General features: G+C 41.0%; 1 protein-coding gene across 1 annotated transcript in view; it reads right to left on the bottom strand.

The window, feature by feature from the left end:
* Window positions 1-20113, bottom strand: part of med13a (mediator complex subunit 13a) — a 94072-nt gene that overhangs the window by 56134 nt on the left and 17825 nt on the right. The window contains exon 3 of the mRNA XM_008428196.2: window positions 6445-6613. Within this exon, the coding sequence (XP_008426418.1) occupies window positions 6445-6613 (169 nt within the window). The remainder of the gene's footprint in view (window positions 1-6444; window positions 6614-20113) is intronic.

Raw genomic sequence — 20113 nt, 5'->3', positions numbered from 1 at the left:
TGAAGCTAAAACTGTCATTTGTTGAGTTTTGTGTAGAACTTATTTACAGACAAAGTATGTTTTTATCTTAAATGCAAAATGTGTATATTTTTATACACTTTTTGTTTACTTGCTGTTATTCTTTGAGAAAGTAGCCTTTTTTGAGTCTGTTCATTCCAGCTAACGATTAATCGATTACTAAATTGGTAGATGATTAATTCAACAATTGATTCATCGCGTCTAAGCCTGGTGCGCCGACTTGATGGTGAGCGGCTTGCAGACGTCTAACGACCAGTCTCCTTGTGTTTGCGTTGTGCAGCGAGGGGATAAATTTAGCGCTTTAGCCCCAGACTGGAGGCAGCGGCCCTTTATCCTGCTCTGTCCTACTTATCCGAGCGCCGCTCTGTGTGTCCGTGGACCGACGCGTTCACCCTGCGGAATGTCGCGTTCACCTCGCGACATTCCGCGGCAATATGCGGTATGTTTTTATGCATGCGTACATATAGCTCGCATTTATACATAAATCAGCTCCCTCTGGGGAGCTTTTTTTTTTTTTTGCAGAGTAGCCCTTGTTCTGTAACAGCTTGAACTTGTTAATGGTGCTCACAGTTAGACAAAAACAACGACAGACTAAACATATTTAAATAGAGCGCAGCAGCAATCTGAGACTGCCCCGGAACACACCACAGATCCGGTGCGAATGCTCGGAGCCGTGCCGGACCGAGACGCAGCCCGTCCTCTTTGTCCAGATCAAACTAAAACATCAAAGCAGACGGGATTTAATGTTGCTCTCGGTTTCTCTAATGCGGCCAATTAAGAACAAGTCGACAAGTCGGTGTGTCTGAAGGCAGCCAATAGACCACGAGCATCCCGCTTCACCTTGGAAACACACCATCCCAGGGTGCATTTTCCTGCTGCCATGACAACGGAGAGGAGCTTTCCCTCTCTCATTCCCATACTCCCACCGTCCCCCTGTGCTCTCTCTCCCTCTCCAAGTCTCCAGCAGAGGACGGTTCACGGAAACAGCCAACCTGAACCCCAGACAAAGAAAATCACCTGCAGTTGTATCAACACACAGGCAAACAATTATATTGTTGCTTTCTTATTTTACTGTCAATTTCAACTAATATTGAAATCGGATGAAAAATGTTTGCCATCGTGGTAAAAATTAGTCAAGATTTTCAGAGGAGGGTGTGAGGGATGACGCAAGGGTCTACAGGCCAGCTACGGCTGAGGTCAGGGGTCGAGGTTGTGAGATGACAACAGCCTCCACCAACTGGTGGCTCTGGATGCTGCGCCGAAGCTGACAGAGGAGCAGCGGGGTATCGAGTGTCTTCCCCCTACAGGTTCGCACGGGAACGTTCTTGAACCGCTGTCAAATCTAGCTGCTAAACAAGTGGGGGGTAAGAACCGAGCACCGAGGTCGATGACTGCTACCGGGGAAAAGCAGAGCGTGAAGTCAGGACTGAGAGAACGACATGAGTAAATACAGAAAAGTGTTAAGTTGGGCTCAAAGAGGATAACTCCAAGAGTTTTCTCTCCAGTGGTTTTCTGTCTTTTTATATAACTTTACGAAAATGTATTTTCTTTTTCTACTAATCGTATATATATATGTATCATAGTCTTTGAATCTCAAAACCAATGCAAAGCAGCTCTGGATCGATCAACCAGAGACTGGACACAGCCAATCAGAATCCCTCAGCGTTTTTACACATTTTGAGCATGGAAATTTCATACTTTTCCAGACTCAATACTTTACATCAAAATACTTCACATGAACTTTGACCACGCAATAAAGTTTGATCAAACTCAAATGCACTTCAACATATAGACAGAGGTCATCTATCGAGTTCTTCAGTTTCTGTTTCATTCGATATCTATCCTGTATCAAAAGGACCTTCAGCACATTTTTTCTTCTCTGGCGTACTCTGGTCCTTAAAGTAAATCCGATAACGTCGGAGTCTTGAGCACAAATGGAAATCGTATCGACGACGAAACCGTCAACTCTACCAAAGCACTCCGTGGGAATCCCCAACTGAAAGCGTTTTTGTTTAAGACATCTAAAGCGCCGCATGGTTCAGAAGAATTTAATTAAACAAACAAATTCTCAGAGTTTAGTGGCTGAATTCCAACAGAGATATGCAATGCAAATTGGTTTAGAGAGCAGGCCAATGCAAAGCAGCTTCTGGCCTGCTCTTCAACAAGAGAGACAACGCGTTTGGAGGTGAAGCAATGATAAGCCGTGTTAGGCAGTCAATTCACTGTGTGAATCTAAATTAAAGAAGAGGAACAAGAGGTGTCACAGTACAGTGGGTTTAAATCAATGTACCGTCGAGAAGGATTTTTTAAGGACAACAAGTGAAGGACTTCCTCACAGTTTTAAACCGATTCCCATTTTTATGACTTCGCTGGTCTCTGAGAAAGAAGCAGACGTGCTGGCTCTCTCTCTCTTTCACTGCTGCTGKGGACTCCAGATAAATCTCTGCAATACTGCTCTCCTTTTTCAGGTTAAATCAGGTTAGCATTATAAGGATGTTAATAAGCTTTTGACCCAGGCATCAAAGATATAAAGCTGGTTATTTTGGTGTGGAGATGCTTTTTTGTTTATTATAAACTTAATAAGGTCTGACGGAGGGAAAAGAAAAGGGAAAGATAATTAGAACACAGAAAAGTTGCTGATTTTATTATTTTTTATTATTCTTTTACTTTTAGCTTTAATCTGCCAGGAAGCTAGCTTGGCCGTTTGCCTTCCTGTGCTATTCCACTCGGGGGGGGGGGGGAATCTCACTTACAGAACAGTCTGGGTTTTCTCCCGTTCTCTTGGGGTCCCTCCGGTAGATTTTTCAATAAGGCCAATCAGCGAACAGAAGGACAAGTTGTGAGTGATGACATCAATTTTATGCATTGAATTGTACTCCACCTTTTAGCAACGGCAGCGGAGGAAGTGTAGGAAGCCATTCAGGCCATGTTGGCCACACTTCCAAGTCCTGAATTAGCATTAACTTTGAAGTGGAGGACGGTTGTTTACAGCGCAGGCAATAGCATCAAAGTAACTACCAGGAAGCATAAAGGATGTAAAAATGTTAGCAGCCTGTTAGAAGGAAGTAGAAATATTTACAATTTCAAAATTACACTGAGAGGCAGATATTGCTTCTAGTGATCCTAAGTGAACTTAATTATGATTGTCACTAATAAAACTTTTTTTTTTAATGTCCAATGTTCTAGACTAACTAAAATAACATTGATTATTCATCTCAATCTCTCATGTGCAGACAGTTAAAGCTTTACAGATGAATAAGTAATGACAAAGTGACTGCTAGGAGCAAAAAAGTTTGTTAGAGAAACATTTGTTACAGATTGATTTTGTAGCTAAATATAGAAGCCTTACAGTACATTGTTTCCAGTATTAACACCACTAAAGCTGAAAAGTTACCAAAAGTAGTTGTGAACTCTTAATTGTAATGTTCACTGTGTCCTCCCAGCCCATCCTTAGTCCCAGCAGTCTGTATAAATTCAGCAGCTCTGAGTTTAACTGGCCTTGTAACTACAGGAAACGTTCCATTGACAGATTTTGTAGCATTTTTTTAGATGTTCACAGAAGTGGATGTAACTATCTGGAGCAACAGACAAAAACAAGCCTTTTTTAACCCTCTAAACATATTTTTATTAGGGTTTAACTTTTTTTTTTTTTTGATGGATAAATCCATTTACTATCGGTTTGTTAGTTTTAGCGTTAAAATAACCAACCGAGAAAAAGTCAATGGAGAATCTTCTGTCGTATCTTTGTGGTTCTTTGATTATCAAAATCCCGGAGTGGTTGTTGTGGTTACAGTGGATCGAACCAAAGGAAGGAGGAAAACATCCTCAACAACAACAGAGATTCACCACTATTTATAACCTGCCCAGTCTGCTTTGTGACAGCAGAGGGGGATGAAGAGGAGGGCGGGGGGAGCGGGGAGACAGAGAGGGAGGGAGGGAGAGAGAGAGAGAAGGAAAAGACCATTGTGGGTTTTTTTTTTCCTTGACTGGGGCCTTCTGTAATCAGCACAAATAGGTAAAAAAAAAGAGAAAAAAAAGCCTACAGGGCTTAAACATGCTTGTTAAAGTTAGAAAGTGTTTTTCCAGTCGTCAATTATTCACTTAAGATATTTAACAAATATACCTTTTAGAAAGAACCCTTGATTACAGCTGAGAATAAAGTCAGGTTGGATTACACGTTAAAACGATTCCCAAGATGGAATTTTACTGAACTGTGAATGCGAATGAGGGAAGGAAAACACAGATGAGCCCAGAAGGAGCACAGGTGCTTGTGTTACGACTGAAGAACTTTCAACTTCCCCTCAGCAGAACCACAGACGTAAAGATCTGTAAGGCTAAAATCCTGCATGTGCACAGTCGTAACTTATCAGCAGAGTTCCTAAACATTTTTCACATCTTAATTCCATTGAAAACTGAAAAATACTTCATGCATTTTCATAGGAAAATTGAATGCTGTAACTTTAACCATCCTGGTATCTTCAACGAGTCATCACCAGCAGTCAGTTCTGCAATAAATAAAAGCCTCTGTCTAAAGACAGTTTCTGTGTGTCGGGCCAAAAGCTCAAAGATATTCCACAGTAACATGTCCTGGACGACACCACCAACTGTTGGTAAACACTGCTAATCCGCCTTATTTGCTTTTGCCGCTCATCTTTTAATCTATCTTAGTTTTACCTACTTAAATTAGCAGTTAGTTGCCAGGCTTCAGTATATTTACAAGAAATCACTATGCTGATTTTTGTATCCGGGTCTGTTTCGATGGAGAGTGGAAGGAAGAATCGATTGAAGCTTATATGGGGGGAAAAAAGCATAAAAGGAAGAAAACAAGAAAAAAAGGAAGGAAACACTGAAGGTAAGAAGGAATAACAAAGAAGGAATAACATGTCTCAGGCTGAGTTCATGCAGCACATCTAGATGCTCAATTCCCATTCAGCTTTTTTTTTTGTTTATTCATAAAACTAATTAAATGCAACCGCAGTCAGACGTCTGTGTGAACGGTTTGCAACTCGCACGACCCCCTCGTGCAGAAGAAGAACTCTGACGTCACACGGCAGCACACCATTCATGGCGCTGCCGTAAACGGCCATAAAATAGCTTTACTTAAAAGCTATCCAGAATCGACACGATTGTCACAAAATCGTAACAAAACAACGGGAGCTAATCAAGAGAATGCGCCACTAGCGATGTCATTTTGTGGCATGATGACTGCAATTTTTTTCTGCAGAGAAGTCTGTTTAGATGTGCAGTCAGAGCTGAGAGTGGTGGGATTGGGAGGCAACGTGCTTTACCGACACATAATTATAATTTTCAGCCATTGTTTATGTCTGGATTTGCCACATCTGGCTTCTTTGGGTGCAGAATTGTGACACTTGTCTCACGCCAGTGACATAAAAGTCGGATTATATGCAACATGATCGTTCAGACAGCAGGTGCTATGATAAATATCAGATGTGTGTCTGAATCAGTACCGCATATGGAAGTGGCAAAAGTCAGATTTTTGTGGGCCGTTCAGACTGCTGTGAAAAAGTCCAATTCGGGGTTTTGCATATGGTCAAAAAAAAGAAAAAGAAACAAAACAGCTCATTTTCCTGTTCTGCAAACAAATGTAACGTTTTTCTAGTCTGCATATAAACTCTGAATTAAATACATACACAAAAAAATCATGGAAAAAAAGCAAACGTTATCCAATTAGTTTTATATCCCTACAACAAGCCTCTCAATACTACCATGTTAACATCATGACGTCCTCAAACCAGTCAAAGGGAAATCTAGCAAGAATCCAAACAATAAACGCCAGATGCAGGCAGATTATCAGCTAAACAGTAAACAACACCATGTACAGCTCCCCCTACTCTCTCTTAAACACAGCCGCCTTATCAAACTCTCTCCTGTTGTTGCGTTTACACAAGTATGAAACCTGCAGCATCAGGTGCAGCTACAAAACTCAAAAACAACAACCTAAAAAGCATCTTTGACAACAAGCTGAATTTTTTTTTTTTTAGAGTGGAGAAGTTGAGAGCAAGCGCAAACAAAATAAAAAGAAAAAGAAAGAAAAGCCACCATGGCCACAGTTTCCTTAGTACACAAGTACTGCATCTGTTATCTATAAGACCAGACACTGACTGTAAGAAATCCAGCTCAGCAGATAGCGGCGAGAAGAAGGATGGCTCAGCTGCATGCACACTCAGAGTAACAGGGAAGATATGAGGCAGACAATGGGGCCACTAAAGCACCTCTGTGGCCAATATTTAAACTCTAATATCACAAGAGTTATGTAGAGCACTGAATATTTTCAAAAACGATCTGCCGTTTCAGGATTTTTTAAAGCAGGGAATATCGCTCTCGTAGCCAAACATTAATGAGCGTAATACAGTTTTAAACGGCAACGAGGCAGAAAACAGACGAGGGGAGGAGTTTGTGGCGTACCTCTTGTTGATGGGCTTCTCGTGCTTCTCATAGGGCTTGACGAACCACTTGCCGATGCGCACAAAGCTGCGGTTCATGAGGCAGCGCTCCAGCAAGTTGTGGATGGCTTTGAACAGCAGAGTGCGACACTCGTAGGAAAGGCCGTTCTCCCACAGGTCGTCGTCCTCGGCTGGAAAAAGAGAAAGACAAAAAAAGTGGTGATTCTCACTTCACCCGTTCGTAAGGAATCTCCGAGACAAACAACGTTAGGCGTAAGAGCGCGAAAAACAAAAACGGTGGGAAGAACGCTGAACTGAATGATGCCGATGTGACAAGCATGTAATATTAATCTACCTGTTTGAGATCAGGGATGCACCGATCCATTTTTTTCATTTTCGATACCGATATCTGAAGTTTAATATCGGCCGATGCAGAAAAATGGAATTTACTTGAAACATTTTTTTTAAATCGACATAATACTTAATTACAAATGTATTTAATGACTCTGTACCAGCATAGCACACCTAAAGCGTCACTGACGCATCAAAACCACTAACATGATTTAAGAAGTTGAACTACTGTGCTTTCATTCTGTGCACGCAAAAGCTTTATATTTATAACTATTTCTCACAAAATATTATGAATACAGAGTGTCGCTGTTTTGGTCTGTACTAACTGGGTCAAACGCCAGTGCCATCTTGTGATGTAATCAAGGTAACTCAAGCTGTAAACAACTAAAGTTGAGTACAAAGAATCGGAAGATTTCAGCGAAGATTTGAGCAATTTATCTGCAGTTTTGGAGGAAGAGACATCTTTAATTCTGGTTTAATTCAAATAATCCAATTACTCTAAAGTAACTGGCTCCAAGTCCTGCATTTGGTCCAACATATGAATATTCTGATCATGGAGATCAGTAACCAGCCGTCCAATTCCTGCTGAATTTAATTTTTATACACAAATTATATATATGCACACACACAAATGCTCATCCCAAACTCTCCTTTTATATACATTTTGGCAGAATACAAAGAGAAGCAATACGAGATCAGCGTTTTCCAGCAGCAAAATCAAGTAAAACACATGCATATCTTGTCCATTCATTTCAGTCTTTTGGCCCAATATGCCGATAAAAACAACAACAACAAAAAAACCTAACTCCTGTCGAACGTGACGTTCAGGACACCGTGAAAATAACGGCCCGTTTCCTGAAATGCAAAACAGCGAGCCTGAACGCTGTCATTTACATGGCATCACGAGAAGATGCCATGTAAATGACAGCAAAAGTGCTCAGTTAGACAGAGTGAGGCTGGGTAGAAACCCTGCTGCTGAATCATTTTAAGCACCCAGGTCTCAATACAAGATGATTTAAGAAGGGCACAACGTTTAAGGTTGAGGAGCATTTTGCATTTAGTTATGAGAACTAGAGTATCCAGAGCAAACCTAAGTCGATCAGTGATGCTGTACTTCAACCAACTGATGTTGTAAAATGCTGCATAAGCAGTCTACGTCTAAGCCCAGGTATTGTTCCCACACTAGTGCTGTTAAGCCATCAAACAGCAACATGCACAGAGCAAGATTCCAGTTAAACTTGCATCTTGTGCAGTGTGTGAAGAAAGGAGAAGAAGAAGAAAAAAGAAAACAAACAACTACTATTTGGTACGACGGGCTACAAAAGACACAGCGAGCGCTTGCCTTGCTGCTTACAATAAAGAAGTGTGCCATTAGACCCGTATCAGTCTTGCTTTCTGAATCACATTCTGCGCTGGCCTGAATGCAGGTCTAATCTCATTAACAGCCACTGCTCACATCTTACAGCACTTAAGCTCCTTTCAGTCAAGTCTGCAGCAAACATCTCCCCGAGTGTGCCGTCTCCGTGTGAGCTCGGGCATAATAAGTACGGGGAGCGACGAGGAGGCACAAGATGGCCCAGAAGTGACTTCATCGGCTTCACTGAATGATTAAATGAGCCCTTTGCCTGCTGATTAAATATGACAATTGGATAAATTTAGAGGGAACTAATATCTAAGAGAGTGGTTCAACTCAACTCCATCCAAAAATACTTTATTTGTGCCAAAGAAAAATTAAGGTTGAATTCACACCAGATCTGCTCGGTCCGCTTTAATCAAACTCCAGTTCATTTGTCTAGAACGTCTGGTTCATTTGAGGAACCAGACGTTCTAGACGTCTTGGTCCGCATCAGACTGGTCCGCCAGTCTGATGCGGACCAAATCAGAGAACTCTGGTTCGCCTAAAAACCTAGGTCTGTTTGGTTGAATGCAACTGTGAATGGAAGCGGACCGGAGACCGCTCCTAAAGCAGGAAGGGAAGCAAAGCACAGGGCATTCTGGGTAAATACAACAAAAACAGTCTACCATCAGCGAGAGACAAGGCTCATGGTCATTGACGAAAGAGAAATCGTACATACAACCGCTAAACTCTCACGTCACTCCATTCTTGTTTACATCTTTGAAGATCAAGTCTTCATCGCCAGCAGCTGAAAATGCAGCAAATGTTGCAGTTTTGGTCCCCAAATCAAACTGAGTCCACTGGACGATCAGTTGTCATAACTCATCATGAAAGTATCTTCAGTCGCCAGGAATTATGTTTTCCACAGAAACATATGGCGGATGACACCATCAGTTCCTGGAAAGCACTGCTAATCCAAAACATTAGCTTTTGTCATACCTCTTTATATCTGCATCTGGGTGGAAGCCAGACAGAGAGATGTTGGAGTTGGGGATAAGATCCTGGGCAATTATGACTATAAAGATATGGTCTGGACTTCTACCTCTACTCTGCTCTTTGGTCCAGCTTAAGCCTGTTGCATTGAGCAATTAATCAAATTATAATCAATGAACTCGCAAACATTTCCATTCTGATGATAAATACTTTTTCAAAGTCAATTTTACTTATTTTTTCTGTTGAGTGTGGTTTTTATTTCCATTTTGTCAATTGTTTTTGGTTGTGGTGTTGAATTTTGGATATTTAAAATATCTTCTAGTTAGAGTATGGGCTGTTCTTTACAAAATTAAAGTTTACTGGTCTGCGAGAGAGTGGCCTTGCATTATTATGACATTATCAGTATGTAATTTGAAATCGGTCTCAAAATAAAAATGTTATTGTTTATCACAATAGTTACTAGGAAACCCGATCAATTCCTCTGTGATTTGGGGTTTAGGTTCCGTTTTAGATTTTAAGACGCCAATCAACCACTCCCATTTGTAAAAGCTATACATGGTTGCCATGGTTACACATGTTCAAAAGTTTAAAAGCAAGGGCAAAATAATCTTCCCAGCTGCACAGCATTTACGTAAAACCAAAAGGAACAACTGCCCATTTCAGACTCTTCTGGACTCCAATAAGCTAAATTCTCTTCAGGCCCATATGTAAACATGAAAAGCAGCAGACATTTTGCAGCAGATAGTTTTATCAGGGTCAGGTGTGAAAATAAAACACCTGCAAAAATCACTGCAAGGACAAAAGGAAGGCAAGAAATAAAGTATAAAACACTGCGCAGAAACCCAGTGGATTCTGGTGCCGCAGGGAGAGAAAAAACAACCAAGCTAGAAATGTTACTTTATCTTTCGTGACGACTTCACCATATTTCCAAATCATTAAACTGTTTAAACCCAGATGAGAAGAAATTAACAAAATCTATTTAATTAGAGAGGTCGGATATATCATAAGGACGGCAGAATGAAAAGAAAAACAGCTTTGTGTTTCAAAAGGAGCCATTTATCGCAACTCCACTAAAGCTCTTTATAACAGCTGTAACTCTAGTAGACTTGAAGTAGCCATAAAACCCTTACCAACGACCAAAGAGAAAAAAAAGCAACCTCAGGCTGGCTGCCAACAAACAGAGGACTTGAGGGGATGTGGGGGCTACGTGTACGGCCATTTCTGAGAGGACCCAAACTAATTCATTGGACGCAAGCGTATCATGAAGGATAAGATCTGGGAACACAGAAAAGTGGTGCAAAAGGCAGGAAAGGGGAAGGAAAACAGCAATTTCCTATTAAATATTTACAGCGCTGGCTAAATAACAACAGAATAAAGCCATTTACCTTTCAAGATATAGTGGAAGTAAACAGAGCGTGCAGAGAGTCGAGAGCTTGTGTTTTTCTTTTTTTTTTTTTTTTTTTTAAACTAAGTCGGAGTTAAGTGATTTAGCAGCTGCTGCGGCCATCCTGAGACACAAGGCAGACAAGAGGGCAAAAAGTCAACAAGCAAAGAAAGTTCAACCCTCGAGGCACTCGTGATGCATTAGGAGGGGAAAAGGAAGAAGAAGAAGAAAAAGAAGAAGAAGATGGGCCAGATTCTCAAATTTAAACAGACTCGGTGAGAGCGATAACGTCCACGGACTGGGGGAAATGGCTTGTGTCTGGGATGAGGAAGACATCAAGCTGGCGTTTAAAACCTACAGCCTTGGTGCAGCGCTCCCCTCCCTTCGCCATAACCTGGCAGAAACCTCCCCACCCGCCCCTCCCTGCCAAGACCACATCTGCCTCTTCTGTGGCCCTCCCTGTCGCCTGTGACTCCTCAGTCCCTCCCTTCGGCAACAAGAAGCCCTTAAAAAAAAAACACACACACACACACACACAGGGGCGTCTGGTTTGCATCAAATGTTCCTAATGACCTGGTGTTCGCCGCGCGAGGCCCTCTGCGACGCTCGCCACTTCAGACAGACCTAAGTAATGCTGCAGTCCAGGGTGAGCTTTTGTTCTCTTGTAAACAAAACAACACTGATTAGAAAGGACAATATCTGTGTGAAGCTTCCCACAGAAGATGCAGGCGAATAAACCCAGACATCCGAGGGGAAGGGCGACATGCAGGAGCAGAGGATGAGGAGGTGGGGTCGGTTTTCTTTTTTTTTCTTTTTTTTTTTTTTACATTTTTAATAGCTTCTGAAAAATCTCTGTCACGGTCACCGCCTGACGATTGCGGGAAGGTTTCCTGGGGACAGAAAAACAACCAAGTCGGGGGGTGGGATGGGGGGGCGGACACTTTTAAAGCTCGAATCCCCGAACATGTTTGTTGACCTTATTGCACTTGTCTGCACAAGTCCCCGAGCAACACCCATTAGTCTTCTTTGGGAAGAAAAGTTTAAAAAAATAAAAACAGAACAGAAGTCTTAGCTGGCATTATCGTTAATCCACTTCAAAGCATCTAAACATGCGGCAGCTCATGAGGGTTGCCTAAATAGCTACTTAAGTTTTCGCTCCCATAAGTCGAAAAATTCATCTCTGTGAATGCATTGTCGCTTTAAGGCGGGGGCAGGGTGTCACTTAAGACGCCTGATGAGGCAGCAGTGACTTAATGAAGTTGTTTCTTACAAATGTTCCCATTTCAAAACAAAATTCCACACTTCTTGCGGTTGGCTTTTACAACAGCATTAATAACAGCAATAATCAATTTTATTTATATTGCCCTTTTTATATGAAATTCAGATATTAAAGGGCACATTCACAATTGGGCCCACCAATTGCAGGGCGAACTTGTACCGCCTTCGCTTCATGTTTTGACACTTGAGTACAAACATTTTTGAGTTACAGTTCAAATCTTTTATATTCAGAAAATCCTGGGCTGGTCATCAAACATGAGCTAGAGGAAATGTGGTAACACTAATTGATGGGGTGTGCTTAAGACTGACATGACACTGTCATAAACATGATATAACTGCTGTCATGAACAAGTCTTTATGAATGTTTGACTGCTGTCATGAAGTGTGATTCAGCAAATAATGACACTTTTAATGCAAATATGCATTGAAAGTTGCATTAAAAGTGCGTTAAAAGTATCAACTTTAACATTATTTGGCAAATAATAAAATTTTTATGCAGAGCTGCATTAAAACTTACATTAAAAGTCAATTAAAAGAGTCAGCTTTGCATTACAAGTGTCATTATTTACCGTTTCTTCGTGACAAAGTGTTACCGAAAATGCTAACTCACTGTTTCAACGTATTTGCTTAAATGGAAACCAGGGGTGCACCGATTGCAGTTTTCAGGCCGATCGACGATTACCGATCTTTAAAATGGCTCACCTGATGGCTCTGATTTTGCTTTTATTGGGTTTTTTTTTAATGTTTGAAATGTTGCTAAATATGGCAAGAAAGTTGCTGAGTTGTAACAGTGACTAGTGTACTATTTTTAGCTGTAAACGTGCAGACATAACCTGGTGGGTGGGTCTGTCAGGCCGATATTTAGACCTTTGCTGAGGCAGATAAGATTGGTTGAACATGCGAGTATAAGCTGATCACCAATCTCCCTAAATTAATAAAACCGGGAGCCGATTTATCGTCTAACCCTAATGGAAACAAGTTGAAATTTCAATGTTTTGTGGGTCCTATTGTGAATGTACCATCTCAAATAAACTTGAAGACATTTCCGTTCACTTTAAAACTCAGAACTGGAAGAACATGAAGGCTAAAATAAAAATAAAAACAGTGGTGAAATGAGCGAGTTTCGCTGTAAGCAACTCAAAACCAAAGTGGTTGATAAGTGGGTCAAAAAGCTTCAAGTTGTGACGCAGCAAATGAAAGATATGGGCCATCTTCTAAATATAATTACAACATAAGAGATCATTTTTCACAAGTTCTGATTTTTATCATGCACTTGCTGGAAAAAAGGAATGTCTTGACAGTTTAAGTTTTCTCATGCCTAATAATCCATCCATCGTCTAACACGCGTATCCTTTAAGGGTTGCCAGGGGGGATGGTGCCAATCTCCAGCAGTCAGTGGACCAGAGGTGATCAATTCATCGCAGGGTAACACAGAGACACACAGGACAAAACAAGCATTCACACACATATTCATATATGTCTTTTAATATGTTTTTTCCAAACTCATTCAGAGTAGTAAGTAAGTACTGACATCGAATTCAATGTTTTTCCAGACTTTTACCAACTGGACAGGAATTAAGGTAAATAAGGAAATGTAGATCATTTATCCACGTCCAATTTCTTGGGAAACTTTAGAATTGCCCTCGTTTTCACAAACAGAGTAAAGATTTCACAAATCACCAACTTTGTTGATATTCTTCCCCCCAAAGCAGTATTTTATTCCATTTTGTTTATTAAACATCATGAAAATCAAGCACAATGCAGAAACGCCAGATATAGCTTAAAAATATTGCCTTTAGTTTTTTTCACAATAGATCCGATTTCCGGTTTCAATCAAAAAAATGTTCTAGCTTTCTTTTCTAAATACAAAATTACAAATGATGGCAAACATTTTCAAGAAGTGGCTTTTATTTCAATCATCCCTTCTGTGAGTTATACAGCGGAGTATAAAGGCCAGATAACAAGAATTTGTTTAATTACGAGAATATAGTCATGATAGTAGCAGAGTAAAGATGCAATTCTTACCAGAATAAAGAACATCCTAAAATTACAAGAATAAAAGTTGTTTTTATGACACAACAGCTTTGATAGTCTAGATCTGATGTGACCAGCTCCGTCAATGTGTTTTTTTTTTTCTTTCTTCAAAAACAGACTCAATCTATTAAAGCTTTATTCTAATTATATCAACTTTATTGTCATATGGCTTTATTATTTCCAATTTAAAATAGGGTTAGGGTACCCTAATGGATAAAATAAACGTACTGTCCATCCGACTGCATGGTTTTAGACAAATATCCTGACGTAAATCAAATACTTGAAGAAAACACTGCCTGCTACGAAACCAGGAGTCTCATCTGTCGTCACTGATTTCTTTAAAACTACAGTAATGAGATATTTCCAAATTTAGAAGGCTTGTACGCAACAGCTCTAAGCTGGAATCTTTTTGAAATGTTTGCGAAAAGATTCAAAAAGTTATATTAATTTTCAACCAATCGCATTAAAAAAATGCATTGAATTCTATACTGATATAATTCAATGCGCACAGACGCAAACAAAGGGTACGTAGATTTCAAACCTGCAGTGCTGGTCGCTTAAGATCCTAGATTGCTTACACATCTGAGAGCGTGCATGTGGTAGGCAGGGTGGGAAGCAGGCGGCGTAGGAGCTGAACGATGAGCGACCTCATTTAGACAAAGATTTATGGGCTCAGGTGAAGCTTGGGACACTTTCACGTCTCTGCCTCCTATGAAGCCAACCCAGATGAGCTGACCTTTATAAGAGCGCTTAGGCAGAAGCACGGCAGCGCCATAAAGAACGTTCACGTCTCCGGGATGGAAAAACTACTACGTCTGCCATGCCCTTGCAGAACACGCATTCAAAATATTTTAAATGGCTTGTTTTTTCTGGACCGATGGATTCTTTCAACTTAAGGACGGGGGAAAGACAGGTGTCTTTCTCCAAAAGTTGCTCATCTGGGTTTATGCAATTAGAGCAGCAGTCAGTCATTAAACAGAAAGATTAATGGCTTATGATCAATGGTGCTCAGGGGAACTGAACCCAGGCTGGCCTAGAGCCACTCTCCTTCCCTCCAGATCTTTCTCAACTGCAAGGAAAGAGAGGGAGCACTCTGTAAAAAGTCTCCATTACTAATTAAAGAATATTTCTTCAGCAGAGATGAGGGGGAAAAAAAAGAAAAAATGCTGGACTACACCCATGGGCCAGGACGGTACGCATGGCCGAGTCTCTGCACTATGCCAGCCAAAGGAGATTCGTCAGAGAGAGACCAGGAGAAGGGGATGGAGATTGAGCGGGAGGAAAAGAGGAAAGCACAGGGTGGTTTCGCAGGGCAGGAGATTAGCCCTGGAAAATTGATCCCCGAGCACAAAAGCCATCGGCCACTTTTTTCCCCTCCCAGGAGCCAGGTCCGGGTTTATCAACTCATCAATCTCAGCCGTTACGCGCCCGGAGTTTCGAAGATGTCTGAAACGAGCGGAGAGGAAGCGGCACCACTCCAGAGCTAAGGTTAACCAAGTGTGTCTAATTGTTCTTTGATGCACATCCTCTCGGCCCGCCAAGCCCCATGGACGGGACGCACACGAGCCTCCCGATTAATGCTTCTGGACACACTTTGTTCATGCTGATGGCCGGGCGAAAGAATGTCATCTTTCTGCCCGACTTTCACAGGTTTTCCGAGTCGATAACGCTTGGGAATTCCAAAGAGCGAGTGGCGTTTCTCCTTCCTGAATCCTTGCCTGGAGTTGTGGGGAGTGCTTGGCGTTCGTTGGACTCTGGCGCTTATGTATTACATCATCTCACGACTGGGTCGTCGCGGTGCGTGTCACTGCTTCTGCGACTGCTCGAGGAGGCAACGTATGTCGCAGCAATCTGTGCGACGGGATTACAGGTGCCGAGTCGGACTTTTACAAACATTTACCACAGTTTTTATTACACATATTGTCTTCCTACGATGCCACATTAGGGCAATTGCAGAAGGAAAAAAAAGATTCCAAAAAAACTCTGAAATATTTTTTGGGGGGAAGGAGGGGAACTTGGACAGTTCAGAGTTTCCAAAGTCATACATTTAAAAAAAATAAATAAATATCTGAAAATTCCTAGAAAATTTCTGAGCTTTTTCTTGCAAATTTTTAAACTTTTGGAGCTCTGAAATTTTCTTGGTTTTTGGCGGAAATGTACTCCTTTTTTTCTATGTACAATACGCCATCGTACCTTTCAGCCGATGGAAGCCCTTCCACTCAAACACATCTCTCGTTCGACAATTACAGCCGTCAGTGGGGGAGCAGCTTCTTCTTAACATGTTCGGCGTATAAGTGGAGACGTGAAAACACATCTGCCACTTTGAGCAACAGGACCGCTGAGCATGCATGAACAGAAGCTCATAAAAGTGAGCGGAGAGGTTTACCAGTGTGTTTGTTGCCAAAGAAGCTTCCTTGTCAAGTATTCCTTCCACAAATGAAGTCCTTTAAGGGCACTTATGAAACAAGCCATTACAGAGGCACAAGAGGGCTGGAATTCCTGGCAAAAATTGTGTGAAATGCCTGGATTTCTTTGCAGTAATATGAATTCACTTTTACATTTTTGGAAAATTCATCATCTGAGTTAGGGAAAAAATCGGAAGGATTCAAAAGAAACACTTTGGATGAGAAAATAACATTGTAACATGATATAAAGCTCAAAAAAGTCGATTTTAGAGAGAATCTGTACTGCATGCACAGGTCGTCGATGAGGACGAAAATTATTTTAGGGGAAGATTTTCACAGACAAAATTATTATTCTTTTTTTTCTTTTTGGTAAAGTATTTCTCTATCAACCATGTTTCATTGATTAAACTTGGTTATTTATAGCAATTGATGACACGTGCCCAACAAAAAACAAACAAAAAAAATACAATGGAGCTCCAAATCTTTTTTGGATATGATTTGCCTGTTTCTTTTTTATCATGGCAACTGTGCAAGACCCTTTTTATCTTTGGCTCGACAATGACTTACAGACTCTTTATAGAGGAAAATTAAACTACTTTGCTTGCTTCAATTAAGTCTGAGAGATAAAAATATCAAATGTCTTCAAAAATTAACTTTCCTCTTAATTTCATTGCCTTAGTATGATCTCAATCCAACAATTTTGGCTCTCGTAGCAAAAAAAAAACCCAAACAAAAAAAATTTGGGGATTAGACACTTAACCAAACCTGCTGAAGGATCACACACTACAAGATTTATCAACAGAATTAAAGCGACTTGAGAACATCAAACTCTTGAGATGGTAACAGTTTGAAGGTACACATATACCAGTAGGTGGTGGAAATGAAAGATATTCTCTACTCACTCAGTATTTCAAAATTATGCAATGATGATATTATTGTTACAGTAAAGTAAATGAAACTCTATACAGAAGGTGTCCCAGGTATAGAGGCAATTTGTGGATAATTAATAACAGGACAACATAAACATCTGACCAGTCTAAAATCTAAAAAAAAAAAAAAAAAAGCTTCAGCTGAATGTATTTTGAAAAAGATATGTGAAGTGCTCAATAAATGTTCCACTATTTTGTAAAGAATTTTTTTTCTCTCCATACCAAAAGGAACTAAACTTCCTACTTTTCTGATGTGAACTGATGACATTATTTTAAGCCTGGGATGGTAACAAACTGGGACATGTCAGTATATGCTCTCACATTTGCTGTCAGCAAACATCTGCATTCTTAAAGCAGAGCTTCAGATTTTTTTTTTTCTGCTGCACTGAAAGCAGTTCAATAATTTTCTGCTGAAATATCATCAAAGAACAGAAAGGAGAGAAAAAAGAAAGAAAAACCAGGCTGACCTGGAAGAAAGTGAAACTTTCAGTCAACATGCCCTGCACAGACTACTGAAATATGCCCTTTGGAACTAGATGTTCCGCCCTGAGGTGCAAGACAGAGCCCCTTTTATTTCACCCTTGATTCAAATGCACAGAGGAAAGTCATGACACAAACAAAAAAAACAACAAAGTGGGGGGGGAGAACTTGTGAACTCGTTGAGTCACAAAACCTCCACATAATCCAGAGACCACTGACAAAAAGACGATAACCAATTCCAGACGATACAAAAAAAAAAAGTTTAAATAGAGCTGCCATCATCAGCTTCTATCCCCTTCCATCAACGCATGGATCTCAAACAATGTTCATCAAACTAGTGGAGGAGACAGTCGGACCCATCCCCCACTTCTTCTTTTAGCAATCCCAGGAGATTGGCTGCAGCGCCCAGCAATGAATACATGTGGGGACTCCGGTGACCAGAGCAGAGATGGTGCGGCGATAAAATGTTATAGGCAGCAGATGACTGCCTCTTCCCTTTGACCTTCCCTGTTACGTCCAATCATTTCTCAGCTTTACTAATAAAAAAAAGAGCATCCATTTGTCTCCGACTCATTGAGGAGATGAGAACATTGCTTGAATTTGTTGCAAACTGTGCAGTGGTTGATTCAAATTGAAGGGAAAATTTGTGTATCGTAAAAAAAAAAAAGAGGGGGGAAAAAAAGCGGCTATTTATCTTTCATGTCGGATGCCTATGGTCAGGAGAAGGATTGGAGAGATCATTTGCATGAGAATGCATGCCTATGCTGAACTGGTAAGATGGGGGAGGCAAGCTGTTTAATTCAGCAACAGCGCTCGCTTGTTGGGGATAATTCCCGTGCATGGCCAGGGGAAGATTAGAATTGGTTTTCTCGTAGTGTCAGAGCGAGCAGGGCGGGTCGTCCGGCAGCGTAAGAAGAAGAGGGAGCTCGGTGGTTTGTTCCTTCAATGGTGATTAAGAGCCAGACGTTAAAAGATCCCTCAAGTTTTCCGCCCTTCGCTACTCCCCAGCTCTGCGGCTCCCTCCTCCTCCCTCCTCGTCTCCCCCAGAGAGCGGGGATTACTGACACACTGGTACGCACAAATGGCACTTGCTCAAAATTAAAAGACTTTCACAGGCTGCTAATCTAATGAGGGTGGAAGAGGGTGGCGGGGAACGAGCGAGCGCCATTTCAGACGCCCAAAATAATAATAAGAAGAAGGAGAAGGAGAAGAACAAAAAAAAAAGGGACAAGAGTGGATTTTCATGTTTACCGCCAACACTGCCCGAAACGGTAAAAAGAAGCTGCAAAATGCAAGAGAATTCCTCCAGAATTCCTGGGAGGCAAAGAAGAAAGTCAAAATTTTAAAAAAGCCATGGAGCAAGTGGTGAACTGTGTGTGGCGACAGGAAGACATTTCACATCCCAACAAAGTTTCAAGCTCATTTATCAACCTGGAGATCCAGGTTGATAAAGCATCCTCCTCAAGCATTTTAGGACAGTCCGTCCATAAACTCCTTCTAATCTCTAATCCAGGATGCGACAAACTGCAAAGGTTCAATATTGGTATTGTAGAATATTTGTTAAAACTTGTCCAACTGCAGAGCGGTGTAACACTGACTGCTCTGTGCCACCCCATCTGGCCCCAGTATAAATAAATAACGGCCGATAATGACAGTAAAGCTCCTCAAAGCTCATGTACTTACGGCGGTAATAAATACATTAATAATTATTTAACAAGCTAACAAATAAACGGGAAATAAAAGATTCTTACCCTCATCTATTGAACTGAACACAACCGTTGCCAGTCTTCAATGGCTTTTGTAGGAATTAAAGTGAGTATTTGCAACATCTAGTAGTAGCTAACGTTGTTAGCATTAGCTGCTGGGCAGGTAGTCAGATAAGGTAACATGTCAATCCATTAATGAGAACAAAAACGTCTATTTTAAGTCTTTCTTGTCCAGTTCTAAGACACACTGATGCCCGATTCACGTTCACCAGCTTCTGCTTGTTAGCTCGTTAGTGAGCACACATCTGCTAATTTAATTTTAAACCCGGTAATAGTAACTAAGGCTGCTAAATATATAAAAATATCTGTAAGCAGCATCACCGTCGCAATAAAATATAAGCTGATTACATGCAGTTAAGTACTGCACTGTCACTCTCTCTCTATACCATTGATATATTTGGTGAAGCTTGTCGTTTAATGTAGCAGAAAATGTTTTAGGAAGGCATCTAGACGTTCTGGTGAAGTCATTAAGACACCAAACAAAGCTGGTTTCTTTAATAAAAACAGCAGATGAAGTCAGACGCAACTTTTTCAGTGTAGCTTGGTTATTAAGGGGGAAATAATGAAGCTCATTTCCCCCCCTAGTATCTGGACAGACAACTTAATATCTAGGGTTGATGTTTGCAGTGAAGCAGGAGCACTTTAACGCCCGCAAGTATTTGATTATTTATCTAAAGCAGAGGTGTCTAAAGTGCGGACCGGGGGCTATTTGCGGCTCACAAACCGATTTTGTGC

This window comes from Poecilia reticulata, linkage group LG14, assembly GCF_000633615.1.
Source record: "Poecilia reticulata strain Guanapo linkage group LG14, Guppy_female_1.0+MT, whole genome shotgun sequence".
NCBI lineage: Eukaryota > Metazoa > Chordata > Actinopteri > Cyprinodontiformes > Poeciliidae > Poecilia > Poecilia reticulata.
Note: the sequence above shows the minus strand (reverse complement) of the source record. Positions and strands in the feature narration are given on the sequence as shown.